The 17939-nt window shown below is 42.0% G+C and overlaps 1 protein-coding gene across 1 annotated transcript in view; it reads left to right on the top strand.

The window, feature by feature from the left end:
• The window catches only part of kcnq3 (potassium voltage-gated channel, KQT-like subfamily, member 3), a 125006-nt gene that overhangs the window by 83733 nt on the left and 23334 nt on the right, over nucleotides 1-17939 (top strand). The window contains exons 2-6 of the mRNA XM_085140649.1: nucleotides 12356-12446; nucleotides 13221-13347; nucleotides 14477-14649; nucleotides 15036-15209; nucleotides 15859-15969. Of these exons, the coding sequence (XP_084996775.1) occupies nucleotides 12356-12446; nucleotides 13221-13347; nucleotides 14477-14649; nucleotides 15036-15209; nucleotides 15859-15969 (676 nt within the window). The remainder of the gene's footprint in view (nucleotides 1-12355; nucleotides 12447-13220; nucleotides 13348-14476; nucleotides 14650-15035; nucleotides 15210-15858; nucleotides 15970-17939) is intronic.

Consider the following 17939-nt stretch of genomic DNA (forward strand, 5'->3'; position numbering starts at 1 on the left):
ACATTTTAACTCCACATTTCTTAACTCCAGCTGGCTTCTGTTGTCTCAAAGTTGAGATACTCTACCTTATCAAATTTCTGACTTTCAGGTGTTTCTCACCTTCCGGCTTCCCCCACTTGTCTCCTCATCATCATCAGCCTCAGTTAACTTATATTTTTTTTACTGTAAAATAAGCACAGATCACAGGAGTTTTAAGTCACTGAAATGAGTGAACTACAGGGTGCAAAACACTCAAAGGTTTACCTTATCATCTCTACCAGCTAATGTGACTTAGCTTGTAGAGATGATAAAGTGACAGTCTGACCTATCAGATCCCCCGAGATGAAAACCAAGCTCAACATAAGGAGTGTGATCTATTTTTAGGATGAATGATGTCCTTGTTCAAATCATTGAACACTCATAAATCTTTATCAAGCAGACACAGAAGGAGAGATTAAAACAGAGCTCCATTTATCTCGTGCAACCTCTGAATTCAGTCCCGTGAGGCCACTGAGGACTTCATGGTGGGACTGTACGAGTCGATTTGATTGGCGCTTCACAAGGACGGAGAGAAACTCAAAGTCAGCACTCGACTTGAGTGTGATGCATCCAGCAGGTAGATGTTTTCCTGAGTAATCAGCATCATCTCTCCAGCTTATTGACTCCTCGGCTGCTTTAGGAGACTCTCTGATGTGGGTTTGCTGCTGTGGCTTTTTTTAAGCTAATTAAAAAATGTTCCATAATTAGCTTAAATGAATCTGATTAGTTTGACTAATTATCTCATTTTGTTTGCTCAATCAGGGAGTGAGTAAACACACAAAGTAAGTGAATCAGAAAAGTCAAACTGGGCCTGTGATTGAGTCGGTGACTGAAGATCTCTATGTTTTTACAGTAACTGTTTCATGTGTTCACCCAGTGTTTTCATAAGAGATGCTAGCTAACATTAGCTTAGACACTACCTAATGGTCATTTATTAATGGTCATCAACAAATAATAGGCCTTTAACACAGCACAAACTCTACATAAAGGCCTAAAAAACAATCACTCATGAGGCTTTAGATAAGGCTTATGTGTGCTTTCGTTAGCAATAAAAGGTACACATGCTAAGGTTAGCCTGCTAGCTAATACGTTGAGTTTTAGTATTCAATTTGTTAGCAGGTAAGCTAATAAAAGCACCAGCCAAAGGAAGGAAGTTTTATCCACAAATACTGTAAAAGTTGATCAGAACTCCCAGATCTGAAAAGTGAAGCTAACACAACAATGTTTAAACATGGTTTTTAAATTTGGTTTTTACTAATGGTGATATCAATAGTTGCTAAAATACTTTTAGTTATGTTAAGGTATTGCAGGTACGTGACTACTAACAATGTTAATGTTAACTTGTGCATGATTTTGGATGTGTGACAGTCATGGTGACAATGTAGAATAAAGCCCAGGCACACGGGCCTAGAGACTAAAGACTAAAGTCCTACTCGTGCAGTGGGACTTTAGTCGTGCAGATCTACAGACTGGTCATTGACCCCACTGGCAGCCATTTGTCACTAGGGATAAATTTCACCAGGTGGTTGGCAGAAACTTCCTTGTGATTGCTTTGATTGCTAAAATATTGCTGTGGTCCTAGTTTGAATGGAAGCGACAAACTTGTGTAGAAACACCGTCCAGCTACTGTCCAATCTGTAGTGAAACTGAAAATACTGAAGATAAGAAATCTGAACCCTGATTCATCCATCGAGTGATTGGGTAAATAAGACTAGAAGTACCAGTCCATCTACTAGTCTGTCCATGGTTTATTCTCATGAAGCTGTCTGGCCAAATAATTTGGCCCTCATGGAAAACTACACTAAATGTCAGCAAGGGGATTCATGGGAACAAATCTGACCTTGACCAGTCTTTCTTGGGCTAATGTTAACCAACACTAATGTCCCTTTATGGTTGTTGTATTTTCTTAGTGATGGAGTTTACTTCTTCTTCTTCTTTTACTTGGTAAAAGTCTTACCTGCAAAGTCTTTTATATGTAATTAAATACATTTCAGCTGTGGTAACCGTTACAGCAGAGGGATAATATCGTCCTCGTTGGATACAAATTCCCAGAGCTTTTAGCTAACATAGCTGGTGAAAGTCAAGTTGTTGATCATATTTGATGTGCAGCTGAGCAGCACAGCAAGATCAACATGTTTGAACGTCAACAAAGCCATCAGCTGTCACATTGCTGCGGTTATACGTGGGAGCACCCAAGCACACACACATGCACAGATACACAACTACAAACACACCATGCGCCAGTACATCCAGGGGTCAGGATTTCCCCAGTGAAACATCGGGTTCTGCCTGATCAGCAAATCCCAAATCACAGCCTGAATATCTTTTTCCTGTCTCCAGCTGCTGGGCCGTCCTCGGCGGGGGAGGATGGAGGGAAAGGGGGAGGTGCTGGAGGTGAAAGCCATCACTCCCAACATGGTTTTATGTCAGGATCGCTGCAAATGCCTGTAAATCTCACCTTCTGTCAGCTTTGAGAAGCAGTGTTGAGGTCAGCAGGGAGTCTCCTGGGAGACGGAGCATTCAGGAAAATTAATCCATATTTCAGAATGCTTCCCAGATGAATCAATAAGGGCCGAATGCATTTTCCAAAGTCATGAATAAAGGTGAAACCCAGTGCGCTAACCAATGGTGAAGGTTCCTACCTTCACCATCTTGGGAGAAGATGTCTTTGTAGATGATAAAGACAGGAAGTGACCCGATTGATCAGTTACTTCATCAGTAAATTGTCGGGTATTACTCTGAATACAGAGTGAGAAACCCAAATCACACTTTTCTTTAAAATAAACAGTTAAAGATTAGACTAAACATGCACTTAATGTTTTCAAAGATTAGACCCTCAGACAACAGCCAGTGGACTCATCTCTGTGTAATGGACTCGGGTGTGAGAAAGAATGTGAGACTTTCCGTTTAAATTCAACCCATATTTCCATTACTGTTGTAATTCAAAATTAACATCATCTCCAAAGTGGCGTCTACTGATCACTAGCATCCATAAACAGACTCCTTGTACAGAAAAAGCCTGACAGACATGTCACAGGAAGTAGAGAAAAGCTAAAGTTAGCCAGCTAGCTAAGCTCTTAGCTTTATCTACTAAAGTGTATCTGATAAAATGGAAATTTGACCCTCAGTGAAAAGCTATGATCAGCATTAGCATGATGTTCAGTTCATCAAGAGATCGTTTTTTGGATGAAACCCTGAGCTGTATTTCTTCTGGCTAATGTTAGCTGTCACTACCCGATCCGTACCGGAAACCCGATCGGTACCCCGCATGCGCGAAAGGTGTCTACTTCCGGTCGAAGCGTTTTACGATAGTTACGGGTCAGAGTATCTGTTAAAATGTTAAGAATAATAAGTATCTCTTAAAATGTTTGCAATAATGAAGCATTTCAGTACAATGTAGACAAAAACGAAAAATAAAAAGATAGTTACGGATCGGGACTCCCCGATCCTTACTGCGCATGTGCAAAGTCGGACCGTACAAATCGGGTCTACCCGATCCGTACCGCGCATGTGCAGATGTTTTCTTCTTCTTCTGTTCGTTTAATGGCAGTGTACTCCCCAGTGTACGAGGATACCGCCACCTGTTGACTGAGCGAAAGAACCCTATTGTAAACTGAATTAGCGTCATTACAAACGTGTGTTAAATTTGATTTAGTGATAATCGAGTGTGTTTATGCTTGTCTGTGTGGAGAGGATTGATTGGAATAGTGATGATGATGTCCGCTATCACTGTTAATTGTCAGTAAACACTTCATCTGGCTGCTGAATCTTCACGTGAAACATTGCTAAATCAATATTATTAAGTCTGTAATTAGGCGCCATTCTTCTTATTTTACGGCGCTGTTGTTCAATCGGGGAACGCTCTCTGTTGAGGAGAAAAGCATGAATTTGTTTGTATACGGATTATCCATTGTTTAAATATCCCGGGCAGTCAAAAAGGAGGCAGAGCTGTTGAGAAATGCTAGGAGCTAACTGGGCGCTAACCGTATCATTCAAATATATTGAGTGTCGCAATGTTGGCAAAGAGAGGAAGTGACGTAAGATTTGCGCATGCGGGGTACCGATCGGGTTTCCGGTACGGATCGGGTAGTGACATTAGCTAACACTAGCTAGCCTGACAATACAGATAAATGAAAAGCTAGCTAACTAATGACTGGATGAGGTTAGCTAATCTCTATGAAAACCTGCTCTGGAAAACAAAATCCATTTGTAAGTCAAAGTTTCAGGTTATTAACTCAAAATTTTGACTTAACTGTGACTTCATCACATGCTTTATTGACGTTATACAGATAATCTGGTTATCATGTATGCAGGTCTTCCATTTACTCGTACAGCGTACAATACATACAATATATGATCATGAAACACATCACGGATAACAACAAACCAGGCCACAGCTTTAATGTAACAGTTGTCTTCATTAGTTTACTCTAATTAATTTACCTGGGTTCAAAACCAGGGCCCAACCAGCTGGAGGGTGTTGGGTTCAAACAGCTCATGTCTACTCACAGGATCACAGGTGGGATTGGCTCCAGCATTTGTGATTGAACTGGTTCAGAAAATGGATGGTTGGATAATTTAACTGTGTGATAAATCAAATCTGATCAATCTGAACTGAAGTGAGTGTCTAATAATAAACTCACCCAAAACTGAAGTGAACTGAAGGCATTTTGTATGATTGGAGTATAACTATCCAGCCGACACATTTCAGTATCTGCAGTGGCTTTTTTGAGCTTTAAAACTAAAGGATTTTACCTTGTAGCTGTACTCTACTCCTTTAGTTGGGTCATTGTTTGATCCTGGCCTTGTGACACTTTATTTATCGCATATGTCAAATGCTCTATAAGCTGTTCCAGGCACTAGACCATTTTCTCAATTTCCATTTTCTCATTTTCTCTTTCTTAGTAAGAGTAACTTGTTTTTTCAGTTTTGTAAAATTTCATTTCCAAAGCAGAAGTTACAGATATTGAAGTCCTAAAACTCTCTGTAACATTTGAGTCAAAGAACTGCAGCTGTCAGCCAGCAGTGAACACCAGGCTCGCTCCACTTTATAGCAACACGTCAATGATGTTCGACTGTTTGCAGACGTCTTCCCACAGATCCTCTCATCCCGTCCTTGTGACTGCAGTCATTACCGCCGGTCCTGCTGCTGTCCTTTCCCACCAGTGTTTGCATATTACTGAGCAAATTAACTGCCAGAATTGCATCGTCGGCACTCTTTATTGAATCTCGTTGGCAAATTGGATGTTAGGAAACCTCAGGGGTGGTATCAGCACCGGGCATAGCTGAGGATCCGCCGGGCCGACACAGGGAAGGTGGATTAACAGAGAGAGTGGAGTTTAGGTGGGATGACCTCATCATTCCTGCCACATAACCTCTAATAACAGTAAACCATTCGTCCACATAAACAGATAAACTAATTAAATCTGAACTTTAGGTTTTAGCTGACACATTTCAGTATCTGCAGTGGCTTTTTTGAGCTTTAAAACTAAAGGATTTTACCTTGTAGCTGTACTCTACTCCTTTAGTTGGGTCATTGTTTGATTCTGGCCTTGTGACACTTTATTTATCGCTTATGTCAAACGCTCTATAAGCTGTTCCAGCCACCAGACCATTTTCTCAAAAGTGCCTCTTCTTAGTGTTAATCTCCATCATTTTACCGATTCCTGCAGAGCCACCAGGTCCAGTCCCCTCTCATCAGTCACTCGTGACCTTATCACAAAGAAAATGGATGGAAAGTTTTCTCTATCAGGAAACTCTTGATTGCCAATCACAGCACAGATTGGATGGCATGCTTCACTGATTTGTCCAACAGGAAGCTAATGGAGCTTCCAGGAGCGTTACACCACCTCACCTCATACACACTGACTAATAGTGAGGCTGGAGGTGTTGGTGTCATCTCAGGGTGTATTTATGTCACTTCCTCCTGTGGAAACACTGCTGGCTGTCCCAGAAACAGGACTTTATAGCCAGATGCTTACTTTTGCCACTACTCTCACTGGAGCATCAGAAAGCAGGATAAAAATCTGGTTTTCATAGTCTGTTGTTATGGGACCTGGTGTGGATATCGATGGACTAGACTGGACTCATTTCATTCACTTGAGCCGGACTTTCTGTCTGTGTGGAGCTGTGGATGATTGAAAAGGTAAAGACTGTGTCTCTTCTATTGATTTATCTGTTTAGCTCTGGCCCAACTCAAGACCTGGACTCTTGTTAAACCCGTCAAAGCCATGTGGTCACTCCCGAGCCTGCCACGTCTTCTTTGGCGGACTTTTTTCCTGCGGATTCAGTCGGACTGTTTGATTTCCGCCCGGCTCCACTCGACATGTCGCCTCTAATGGGCATCGACGGCGCTCTGTGTGCCTTATTGAACAAACTATTTGAAGACGAATAGGAAGCCGGTTGTGTTGCAGATCTGTGTCTGTCGGATCATATCGAGTTAACATCGATCTGGTTGCGCTCGCTCCAGGATTATCTCTGTCCTCTGGATAACTTTGAGGAGAAACGCTCCAGTTTAATTCGGAGGACAGGAATGCAGGAAGGAAACGCTGTGAAGAGTCGGAGAAACGTGTGACAGCCACATGTGCAAGCGCTCAACTATCACTGGTGGTGGTCAGAGGGCCCGGTGGCGCCAGTGTCCGGCAGCCTCGCCTCTGTCAGTGCGCCCCAGGGCGGCTGTGGCTACAATGTAGCTGCCATCACCAGTGTGTGAATGGGTGGATGACTGGATATGTAAAGCGCTTTGGGGTCCTTAGGGACCAGTAAAGCGCTATACAAATACAGGCCATGTACCATTTCTTCCAGGTCAATTCGATAAAGCTCTTCAGGCTGTTTGGCTGTGAAATATTGATGCTGTTATGATTGCGAAGCACTTCAGAAACTTCTCCGAGTTGTCGACACCGGCTAATGGCAACACAAGAGGCCATGAATGATTCAAGACTCAGGAATGGAAGGGTGGAGGACTGGGAAAGAATCTAAACGGTGGAGCAATCGATGGCTTTTTGAGCTCCACGCCTACATTTATGTAAACATGTACAGTAAAGGATCCTTCCCCCAAATATCCAAATCCATATCTTCCTCGAGATACTAGTCTTACCAGTTAATTAACTCTGCAGTGGCCAAACAAACACTAACAATTTAACCCCACAGAAAAACGGATACAGTTTCCTTTAATCTCATTTTCAACCATTTTTGTGCAACATCGAGTTAACCCGACTTATCTGTCAGTTGAGCTGCTTCATCTTCGTCTGCCTCGAAGCTTCTCCAGCAGCAAATTTCTGCACTTATTTTTAGATTTGAATCATTTTACATCAATGACCCTGACGAAATACTGCAGTAAATACTTGATTTGATTAGGCTACAGTAAGTTAAAAACCAAGAAGCCTTTATTTGGACGAATTGTGCAAATGATAACATGTTCCAGAGGTTCTTGTTATCAGTGGATCTGTCCTGTGGCTGCTGTGAAGCTCTTGTATGAGTTGCTTTGAAATGACCCCATCACACCCGAGCTGAGAAAGAACAAAATAATCTTTTGCAGAGCTGATGGTGGCGAGTAATGGGCGCTCTGGATAAATGTTAATTGGCTGCCTTCCTGCGGCTGAGTTTGCTCAGCGCAGTTCGGGGTCGTATATCATAGCTGGGCGGTTAACTCCAGTCTACCTGGAAACCAGCCACAGTGTGCTCGACTCTACAGGAGCATTTAAATAGCCGTTTGTATGTGTGCATCCAATTAGTTTGAGCTCTGGAAGCTAAATATAAGTGTACGAGTAGCCGTACGAGCTTTTTAAAATGCAGCATTAGACCGTGGAAAATGGAATATTTAGGTGGTAGGGCACAGAATGAGAATTAGGGGATTCATCAAGTGGAAATGACAATAAATAGTTTATGCTCTCATTTTATTATAGAGGACAACTAATATGTTTTTATTAAGGCTGAAACAGGAGCTACTGAACTGCAAAGAGAGTTTTTCTTTCCTGTTTTAAAGCTCAGCTTGATGTATTTAGCGTTCGTGTCATTAGTCACACATATGAAGGAGGATTTAACTCTTAGAATTACTAAATTTCCTCCAGTTAGCTGAATGTGTTTGATGTTTTTTACTGCACAAGGGGCTCTATTTCATCCACTGACCCACCTTCACCCCTTCTTGTCTTTGTGCCTCCCTCCCCCTCACCTCCAACCAGTCGCAGCAGATGGTCCCACCCCTCCCTGAGCCTGGTTCTGTTGGAGGTTTCTTCCTGTAAAAAGAGTTTTTCCTTCCCATTGTTAAGTTTGTACTCATAGGAGGTCCTATGATTGCTGAGGTTTGTCTGTATTATCGTGGGGTCTTACAATATTAAGCGCCTTGAATTGATTTGTTGTTGTGATTTGGTGCTATATAAAAAAATGAATTGATTTTAGGCCTTTATTCTGTTGTTCAGAGGCTGGAATATGAAGCCTCAAACAGTAAAATACTTCTGTTGCTCTGTCCTCCAAATGTGAGTCATTCCCCATAGACTCCAATGTTAAAATGTCCCAGCCTGCTGCAAAAACAGATTAGACTCTATGGACAGTTTAACACCTGTACAGGTGGTGATGCACTTCTGTTAAGGGTGTGGCTCCTTTGATTGACAGCCCAGTGCGTTTCTGTTGCATCCAGTCGTACTCCGCAGTAGAAGATACTCTTATACTGTTGCGACTTGATCAGATCGCTGGTTTCTTGTTTTTCCCTGCCTTGGTTTTAGGCCTCACCTCTGCTAATTTAAACTACTGCACCTCTGAGTCACATTTGGTGTTTTTTAGAACAGTTACCTGTCAATAATATGTCAAAGAAGTTTTGGTGATCAACCTGTTGTGACTTAGCAGCTCTGTTTGTTTTTGTGTTTGTTGCTCACCATCTTAGTTCGTAGTGTAGCTTGCTAATTAGCTAGCTAGCGTTAGCTGATAGCCTAGCTCGTCACCTTCTTGGTTTTAGGCCTCACCTCTGGTAATTTAAACTACTGCACCTCTCAGTCACATTTGGTGTTTTTTTAGAACAGTTACCTGTCAATAATGTGTCAAAGAAGTTTTGGTGATCAACCTGTTGTGACTTAGCAGCTCTGTTTGTTTTTGTGTTTGTTGCTCACCATCTTAGTTCGTAGTGTAGCTTGCTAAATAGCTAGCTAGCATTAGCTGATAGCCTAGCTCGTCACCTTCTTATCTCAGTTTGTTCATTTCTAGCTCCAGAAAACCAAACCAGCTGCTGTTTTATACACTCTATACTCTCTGTACTTCGTCCTCTGGCTTTCATGAAGCTTCCTGATATTTTAAGTCAGATTACTGCAGATGGTAAGTTTCCCTCCTGGCCGTGGCCCATGTACCACAGCTGAGAAGGCTTTGCTCCATCCCAGATTTCCTCTGTTTTCTTACTTTAATGTTACTGGTAACTAATCGAGGGCACTGGTGACTCCTATTGTGGATGTTTGTGGATAGTACGTTTTTGTTTTTGTTTTTGTTTTTAAAGTGTGATTTATATTGTTTTTTTGTTTGTTTGTTTTGGGGGCGGGGTGTTTGTTTCATTCAGTTTCAGGGGTAGCAATCATTAACCAAGACATACAAGTCTTTTATGTGATTTTGTCCTTTTTTCTATCTTTTTTCTATTGTTTTATTCTTATTGTTATTGCTTATTTGTTTATTGATTTGTAGGGATTACATCAGGCTATGATTTTGCTGTTTCCACTGCAGTAATTGATTCTTGCAGCTTCACAAAGAGTCAGACCTTTTAACACCATCATGTAAACATCACTTGGTGACCTCTGTGCAGCTGTTTACAGTCAGCTGTTACTCATTTACTGTGCACGTTGAGGTGTTCAGCTCTCTAATGGTGACTCACATCCTGCTGACTCACAGGTTCAACATAACAATCACATGAGTGAATAAAAATCTGCATTAGCGTTTGTATGCAGGACCAGGCTGGGGTCTTTATTTCACTGGTTATTTACTGACGATGATCAATGATGCTGCTGCATAGCTGGATTTTTAATAATCATGTGACCACCAACCAGCGCGTACTCGAGCACAAGGTGAACAAATGTGATAACAGCCTCACTTTACTTATTACACTCCAGGTCCGAGAGGTGATTTATCACCCTGGATGCTGCTGACTGAGTGCTTTGCTTAAGGGCATTGAAAATTGATGCCACCTGTTAGCATGCTAACTGGCGTCATGATAAATATGCTTGAATTTGTTTAATTAATTCTCGCTTCCACCTTAAAACCAAAACTGGCTGATCTGTCTGCGTCGCTGCCCCCAGGCTCTTAAATCCAGCATCATGTCGAACTCTGCTCTCATATTGTTTATCCTGTTCTTGGCTGTTCATATTAAACAGTTATTATTGTAAGATATTATCGTATCAGGTCAGGGTGTGTAAAGGAAATCCCCATGAGCCAACAGCTCAGACTGGAGCCTGCTCTAAAAACTCAGCTTCACTCAGTTTTTTCTACTTCTGGTGCTGTATGATGTCATAGAGAGGGGATATGCCTAATATGGGCATCTCGGGCACAGAAGTCCCACCAACCTGCTGTTCCAATGTGTTGTTTAGGGGCAGCCAATCAGAGGACATTTTTCTTAAAGGCAGAGGAGCTAAACTATCTTTCTGGAGCTGGACTGAGCAGAATAGGTCTCCTTTAATTGTGCTGCTTGACTTATGCTTTTGTAGTTATTATATTTTAATGTAATGTCCTTTAGATCAGCTCCTATAGTTTTCAAATGTGCTGCATAAATACAGGTGACTTAAACTGACTTTGTTGGTTTGTCCATTGAATTTAACGGCAATATTTTTTCCAAACCAACCCCTTTTTTTAAAGCGCCGTGTGCAGATTTCACCATAGCAGTGGGAGGTTGTCAGTGAGCCTGCTGGCTTCACAATCATCTCACAATTTGTTTAGTTTAAAGGAAAATTCTGCTGTTTTTCTGATGCTGTGTGGTTAGCGGGCCTGCTCGGTGGAGATTAGTCTGAACTCAGCCAGTTCTGAACGACTCATCTGCCAGGCACACATTCATTATGCAACAGAGAGCCTGCAGTACAATCGCTGAAGTTAAACCGATCAGCACGAGCAGCAGGATGAACGCTCCTGCCCGGTTCAATTAAAAAGGCGGAACGGAAAGAAATGAATTTTGCTAGATATGTGCTGTAATTTAGCCTCATTTAAATGAAACTCTGTGCATGCAGTCAAATTAAAACAGAAATAAACAAAAAATCTGACGTGTGCTAATAAATGTTTGTTCTTAGTATCTACACTGTTGGCTGACCACTGCGCCGTGCTTTCTGTATGTTTATGTCACATTGCTAAACACTACTGTATAATTCTGTGTAAATAATCATTCTGTACAATACAATAATTAATAATAATTAATAATTTTAATTCTACAACTGTTTATAACCTGCATCGTTTACATTTCTGTATAGTTTTTCATATTTATATCCTGTTCATAGCCTGTACATACTTAGCATACTTCATACCGTGTACATTATAACATACCATAATAGACCCATTTCTGTAATATACTTACATATCTATATTATTGCTAATATATATTGTAATATATCTATATCATGGCTAAAGCACTTCTGGATGGATGCAAACTGCATTTCGTTGCCTTGTACCTGTGACATGTGCAATGACAATAAAGTTCTATTCTATTCTAAATAAGACTGTAATTTTTCACTTTTAGACCTCATGTTACAGTAAGCAGTTCCAGACCTCCAGTGTTCCTGCTTTTTAATCGTGGTGGTTTCGGTTTAGATGTGTTAAAACATCAAATATTCTCCGTTTGACTTTATATTTTCATTGTCTTGTGATTTCCATCTTTACGTCTTCGTTCCAGTTACAGCTTTAAGTTTCAGTTTGTGTTCAGATGTGTCTCGTTCCCCCTGAAGACTTGATGTGTCCTAAAGGTTCAGTCAGTCCTTCTCTTTGGGTCTGCAACCACAGATTCATGACAACAAGTTTAATGAGGATGTTTTTGTTGGGGTTTTTTTGTCTTATCCTGAAGTTACTCCTGCAGGTTTGAGTAAATGTGATATAAGCACATTATAATATAATTTACCCCCCACTGGAACTAATACAGTCAACCTTCTGTATAATGAACTCATGTTCATGTGACTCGTTTACCTGTTAAATCTAAATAATTTAGGAAAAACATTTGTTTTCAGTTCTCCTTCTGCGCCTCATGTGCATAAATTAAAGGGAGATGTAGCCCCCTCTAGTGGTGACAGTAGGACTGTGCAGTTTTCTTCCTGCACTCTGTAGTGTTTGTGCGTCCTGCACATGAGTGTCGTGCATTATTGTAACTGAATGTTTTCCTCTCGTGTGTCTGCAGGTTTTTAATCGTTCTGGGCTGTTTGATTCTGGCCATACTGACCACATTCAAGGAACACGAGAACGTGTCGGCACACTGGCTGGTCATACTGGTGAGATTTCATTTCTTCATTTATGTTTGTATCTTTTTTTTATATTGTTCCACTAAACAGAAGCTTTTTTAATGTGCATCATCAGACGCATGTTTCACTCAAATCAGCAAATTTGACCTTTAAAAAAATGTCATGGTCACAGGGTGCTGGAGCATAAAATCTGGTACTTGTATCTCACATTTAAATAAACTAAACTCAGCTGATATAAATACTTATAATGTAAATACTTCACTGTTTTAAAAAATAAATAGTGTAAAATGCAGATAAACAAACATCAATAGGACTGATAGTAATGAGCAGCTGTAAAACACGAGTGAGTAAATCAATAAATGGTTAGAGGACATTTTTTTAAAAAGTACAAAATAATAAATATATTAGATTAAATCAGGAAAATGTTGATTTAATAAAAAGACTGCCAGAAAACTACAAGAAAATCTCCAAAAATTAAGCGTCCGAAGGAAAAATGTACAAAATAAAATTGAAATCCAAGTTTTGGTTGAAATCATTCCCACCTGGACAGTTTCAGTTTGCCCTTCTGAACAAATCAGAGCTTATTTGGACAAAACAACACTTCAAATATTCAATTTTCTCTCTTTTTAATCTCGTTTGTTGCTCCACGACCGAGACAGCAGACGTGGAGTGGGTCCAAAACAGGATGTAACAACAAACAAAGACGCAGTAAAACTGAAAGATTTCACTGAATTTGAATCGTTATTGATGTAGCGTGCAGCTCGTATCTGAGCGAGCTGTGAATGGGTTTTTGACCTTGTGCAGGAGACGTTCGCCATCTTCATCTTTGGAGCCGAGTTCGCGCTGAGGATCTGGGCGGCCGGTTGCTGCTGTCGCTATAAAGGATGGAGGGGCAGGCTGAAGTTCGCTCGCAAACCCCTGTGCATTTTAGGTAAGGTCATTAAACATGGAAATCTGCCGCTGAACATCCTGTTTGGTGGACGATGGGTTACTGTGAGCTCGTCAGTAAGGAAGGCTTACCGACACGTCTACAGGAGGTTTCAGATACAAGTAAATCAGAGGCAGGAAACTCCAAGCCTAAGTGTGTCCTGCAGGTTTTAGATCTCCCCCTTCATTAGCAGGCCTCTGGAGAACTTCAGGACATGTTGTGGAAGTAATTTAGCCATTTAAATCAGCTGTGTTGGATCAAGGACACATCTAAAACCTGCAGGGCCTCGAGACCTGGAGTTCCCCACCTCTGAATTAATAACGTAGAGTTTGTTTCCGTCATTTTCTGGCACCTGTAAATGTCAACTTCGACTTTCAGTGAGATCTGCAGGAGTGTTTCAGTTAGACCGTACAGAGTGTAAAGGTGGACGCAGCTACTGTGACGTAAATCTTCACATAGCAGCAAGATGTGCTCTGTCATGTGTTTTCCTGCAAAGCTTTTTCTTTTACGTTTTCTGGTTTTAATGACAGCAGCTCTGCAGATGAAGATGAAGCGAGTCTCACTATTTTGCAGACTTCTCTGCAGTTTTTGGGAAACTGCTTTTGGATGATGATGATGAGTTTTCGATTTCCTGCAGCTGCCTTGACCTATAAACACAGAAATAGTTTTCCAGGACAAAAATACAGCTTGTGATGCCATGAAAGGCTTTTTTTTTTAAAGTCACCAACCTTTAAGATCTGATCCAGGCTCTGAAAGCTTTAGATGGCTCCTCTGTTCAACCACCCAGCTTGGTGTAATAACCATCGAGTGGTTACTGAGTGAGTCTGTGTGCAGTAACACGGTGCACACAGGGAATATGTTAATAACCCTGCAAATATGTTACAGCTAATATAATGTCCTGTGCGGCACTTTGAAGGAGGAAGCATCCACATTAATCCTCCTTGTGTGTTAAAACCATTAAACGTATTAGGAGCATCTCATCGGCGTCTTTATGTTCGGCTCTTGTTAGGAACTCGTCGTCGCACAAAGACGACTGAATCAGCGTGTCGGGTCAGTCTCATTAACCGTGTGAACAAAGCTTTTCCCTGACAGTCTTTTACGCGACGTTTTATCTGCTGTGTTTTCGCCTCAGACATCTTCGTGCTGATTGCCTCGGTGCCGGTGGTGGCGGTGCGTAACCAGGGAAACGTGCTGGCCACGTCCCTGCGCAGCCTGCGCTTCCTGCAGATCCTGCGGATGCTGCGCATGGACCGGAGAGGAGGGACGTGGAAGCTGCTGGGCTCCGCCATCTACGCGCACAGTAAGGTAGGCGTGGACCCGAGCACACTTCCTGCTTCCTGACGTGTGAGGATTTTAAAGGAAGTTGCTGGAAAATATAATTATGGAAATGTGCACTTTCGACTGAAAGTGCTTGAAGTATCGAGTAAAGTGTGGTGAAGCGCTCACATGAGCTGAAGATGTAAAGAAACTAAACTGGAAGCGATTAGAAAGTTTATGGGAGTCTGCAGGAAGTGACTCAGATTTGAAGGCAGCCTCAAGTGGACATTAGAGGAACTGCGGCTGTTGGCTTCATTTCTCAGACCTGGAATCTGCTGCTCAGCTGTGAATGTGTGAATAATGAATTAGTCTTTTGTTGGATTTAAAATAAAATAAAAATCAGCTTCTTTCTAATATTTTCCTGTTTCCTGCAGGAGCTGATCACAGCCTGGTACATCGGCTTCCTGTCTCTCATCCTGGCGTCCTTCCTTGTCTACCTGGTGGAAAAGGACGACGCCTCTGTGAGCATGTCTGACCAGGAGAACCCCACGGCCCAGCCCAAAGAGCAGGACTTTGACACCTACGCTGATGCGCTTTGGTGGGGGCTGGTACGTGCATTAAAAAAAGAAGCTCCAAGTTTACGACTAACGTGCATATTGTTGAAATTTTGTTGCTGGAAACAAAAAATGCTGTCTTGAATTCTGCAAATTATTTGTCTGGAAGTGATTCTGGCAGCTTCGAGGTGAGAGTAGGTTTGGCTGCAGCTCGGTGGACAGATGGTGCCTGGCCAAATCATCAACTGCTAATATTTTGGCTTTAAATCAAATCTGGGATTTCTGCCAAGAGGACAGGAAAAGAATCAGGTTTTAGTTTCGAGTAATGTGCCGGTGGAAAGCCGGAGGGTTTCCGGTGAATCCCGTTTGAAAGCTCGCAGAGCTTTAATGAGGGCCTCTGGCAAGGGAAGCGCCAATGCCTCATTAAAGCGACCGTCCTTCAACCAGAGAGGCCAAAAGGTCAAGCTCCGTGACAGCGAGCATCTGCGCCGCCAGAATGTCCTTCAACAAGATGTTCCACTGTCACCGCCTGCTTTTCAGGGCGACCCTCTGACCCCGGGAAACACCGAAGAGCCCTTTAACGGATCGATACGAAGGTCACAGAGAGAGATGGAAACATTACTGCTAAAACGAGGACGCCGGGGCTGTTGTGTCGAATTTTAGTGATTTAATTTAAAAGATTTATCTTCCTCGTGTTTTTCAGATCACACTGACCACCATCGGCTACGGGGACAAAACCCCAAAGACCTGGGCTGGGAGGCTGCTAGCCGGCACCTTCGCTCTGATCGGAGTGTCCTTCTTCGCTTTGCCTGCAGTGAGTGCGCTCTCCTCCACACACCGCTGCTGATGCTGCAGGGTTTCGTTTAAGTCCGAATAAATCAATCAATACATTCTCATGTTAGGAAATCTGTCCTGCTTATTTCAGTATAAGAAAACAGTCAGTTGTCATCCAGCATCAGTTAGTGCCGTGATATCAACCACTGGTGTCACTCGATTATACACCAGGAGTCCTCCGGTCCCGGGTTATGATGTGTCACTCTAACTTCTTACTGTGCAGGGTTATTGTTAACCCTTTAAAACCGGTTGGAGCAGCATGCTCTGTTTTGCACAACTACTTTTAAATCCTTGTAGCTCTGCAACCACGTGAGCTCACTTTTTTTTGCATATGAAACCGGAGGAGTTGTACTTACATCTTATGCCATCAGCTTGTCCTCGGTCACAGTTTCCTTCCACATATAGTTTTGCAAAAACTGCATAAAAAGCACTTGCAGCAACAAAAACATAATATTCCAGAAACACGCTTTGCCGATCCGATCAGCTGTTCATAACACTTCCTACGTCCATCAGCGCGAACTTTGCATGTCCTCCATTACCTGCCCAAAACAGGAAGTGATGTCATTTTCGCGGAAATGTAGTTTTTTACCATCAGGGCCTCATGAGCCTATACTGGTGTTTTTAAAAGTTATGTTTGACTTTATGACTTTCTGTGTGGTTTCTGGGATGCTTAGGACTCATATTGCACTGCTGGAAATAGTTTATTTTGATGCATATGCTGCTTTTTTGCAAATTTGCATTATAATATTTATTTTCGTTTTTCCTGCAGTGTATAAAAATTTGTGTATTTCAAAAATAAAACTATGAAGACACTCAAAATAAATTTCCTGTGGTGGGAAACTAGTTTGTGCAACTTTTTTGTATTTACAGTTTTGAGGGATAAGCCTCTTAAATTTCTCTAACTAGAAATATATGTTAAAAAAAACAAAAACGATTTTCAATTTTTTTGTAGTTTATTGCACTTTTTTGCAATTTATATAATTGTCAAAGGAGCTTGCAAAGAAAAGCGTCTGGACATGACATGACATCACATGAGCCAAGGTGTGAAAAAGGGTTTCGGGTGAGCTCATTGTGAAACCTGGCCCCACCTTATCATGCGAATTCCTGAGGTCAGATGGCCCAGGATGTGAGTGGGCGTTAAGGCGTCTGGGAAGGGATCTCAAAACTGGATTATAGATGGCAGAGAGTTGGTGTCGTAAACCACCGCCTCTGTTCAAAGATGGTCGCTCACAGTGGACATAGATGCTTCTTTCACTCCTCTTTCAAACCATCTGTCCTTCTGTCCAAAATGTGAACATTGGCATCCTCGAAAGAGTGACCTTTGACCTTAAGATGCAGATGGACAGCTGAGTCTTGTCCTGTGGAGGTGGCTTCCCAGGAGGTGGCTGATTGGGACCCACACCCAGTTCCACACCTTGGCTCAGGCGATTAGAGGATCATCAGGGGGTCCTTTTGTCCCTCTGTGGGGGGAGACTTCCACTAGGTTTATATCTGGGACTCTCCACCATTTGACCTTAGAACTGAAGAAGCCTCTCGGATGAAGGTGAAACGTCTTCAAGTAACTTAAAGAAGTCCAGACGCTTTTCTTTGCAAGCTCCTTTGACTACGATGACCTGGATGACTGAGAACCTTCACAGACAATTTATGTAATTTCTATGCACTTAATGCAGACATATTATTAAAATCTGGGCTATAATGGTTGTATTGATGTATAGCAACTTGAAATGCTCCCACAAATGGCTCCACAGCATGTAAAAATATAATATAAGCTCTGGCGGACTTGGTTCTATGGTCTTAAAGGGTTAATAAAGAGCCTTATTTACACCCACAGTTTACCGACACTCGACCAAGTGAAACAGGTCTCAGTGGGACTCGAACCCGAGCCTCCACATTCTGGAAGCATCAGTTAACATGCGTGTAAAACATGTTCCCACTGAAGGTTATCAGCTG

Source organism: Neolamprologus multifasciatus, chromosome 18 (genome assembly GCF_963576455.1).
Source record: "Neolamprologus multifasciatus chromosome 18, fNeoMul1.2, whole genome shotgun sequence".
NCBI lineage: Eukaryota > Metazoa > Chordata > Actinopteri > Cichliformes > Cichlidae > Neolamprologus > Neolamprologus multifasciatus.